The sequence below is a fragment of the Gregarina niphandrodes genome (assembly GCF_000223845.1).
Source record: "Gregarina niphandrodes unplaced genomic scaffold scaffold00044, whole genome shotgun sequence".
Classification (NCBI taxonomy): Eukaryota; Apicomplexa; class Conoidasida; order Eugregarinorida; family Gregarinidae; genus Gregarina; species Gregarina niphandrodes.
Window position 1 is genome coordinate 1 of NW_011645812.1, and position 645 is coordinate 645.

General features: G+C 65.9%; 1 protein-coding gene across 1 annotated transcript; it reads right to left on the reverse strand.

Annotated features, from left to right (window-relative positions):
* Positions 1-204: 204 nt before the first annotated feature.
* On the reverse strand, positions 205-352 carry GNI_153330 (hypothetical protein; the record flags this gene model as incomplete). Its single annotated transcript, XM_011134532.1, has 1 exon — positions 205-352. A coding segment is annotated over one exon (148 nt), but the record flags the coding sequence as incomplete, so codon positions are not given.
* Positions 353-645: the final 293 nt, after the last annotated feature.

The following is a 645-nucleotide window of genomic DNA, read 5'->3' on the forward strand; positions in this document are numbered from 1 at the left end:
GACGCTCGCGCGGAGGCGGCGCTGCTGAGCACTCTACGGCGCCGGCTGGACCGCGACGGGCCTCGAGACAAGCCCGAGGCTGTGGACGCGCTGTTCCGCGATATCTTTGGCGAACGCCTGCACGCCATCCTGAACGGGGTTGGTGAGATGCAGCGTCGGGACGAGGTGGACGACGTCATCGTGGCTGTCACCCGGCCGATAGACCCGTCGGAGTTGGAGGGGCTCTTGGCCCAGGTACCCGAGGACTGGCTGCCGACGCTACTCAGGTCGGTGCGGTGGAAGACTGAGGACTGCAAGACTGAGGGCTGGAACGACGGCGGGGACATGGAGGCCGCACAGGCGAAGACCAGACCTGAAAAGAAGCGCTGTCTGTACACGACCGCGAAGGTCCTGGGTGTGGGCTTGGCCGTCGGCGTCATTGCGAAACTTATTTTGCCGGACACCTGGTGGCCGGCCGCCTTGTCGCAACGGGCGGCGGGGGAAGAAGACTTCGTGCTGCCGGAGACATCCGCATATTTAACCGACAACCGGGGGGTGGAGGGCCTCATGCCGGAGGAGACCTGCGGCAGTGGCTTCCTATACTGCGGCAGCAACTGTAACGGTGACGGCAGCCGCCCCTGGCCGATCGCCTTCGGCAGCCCGTGG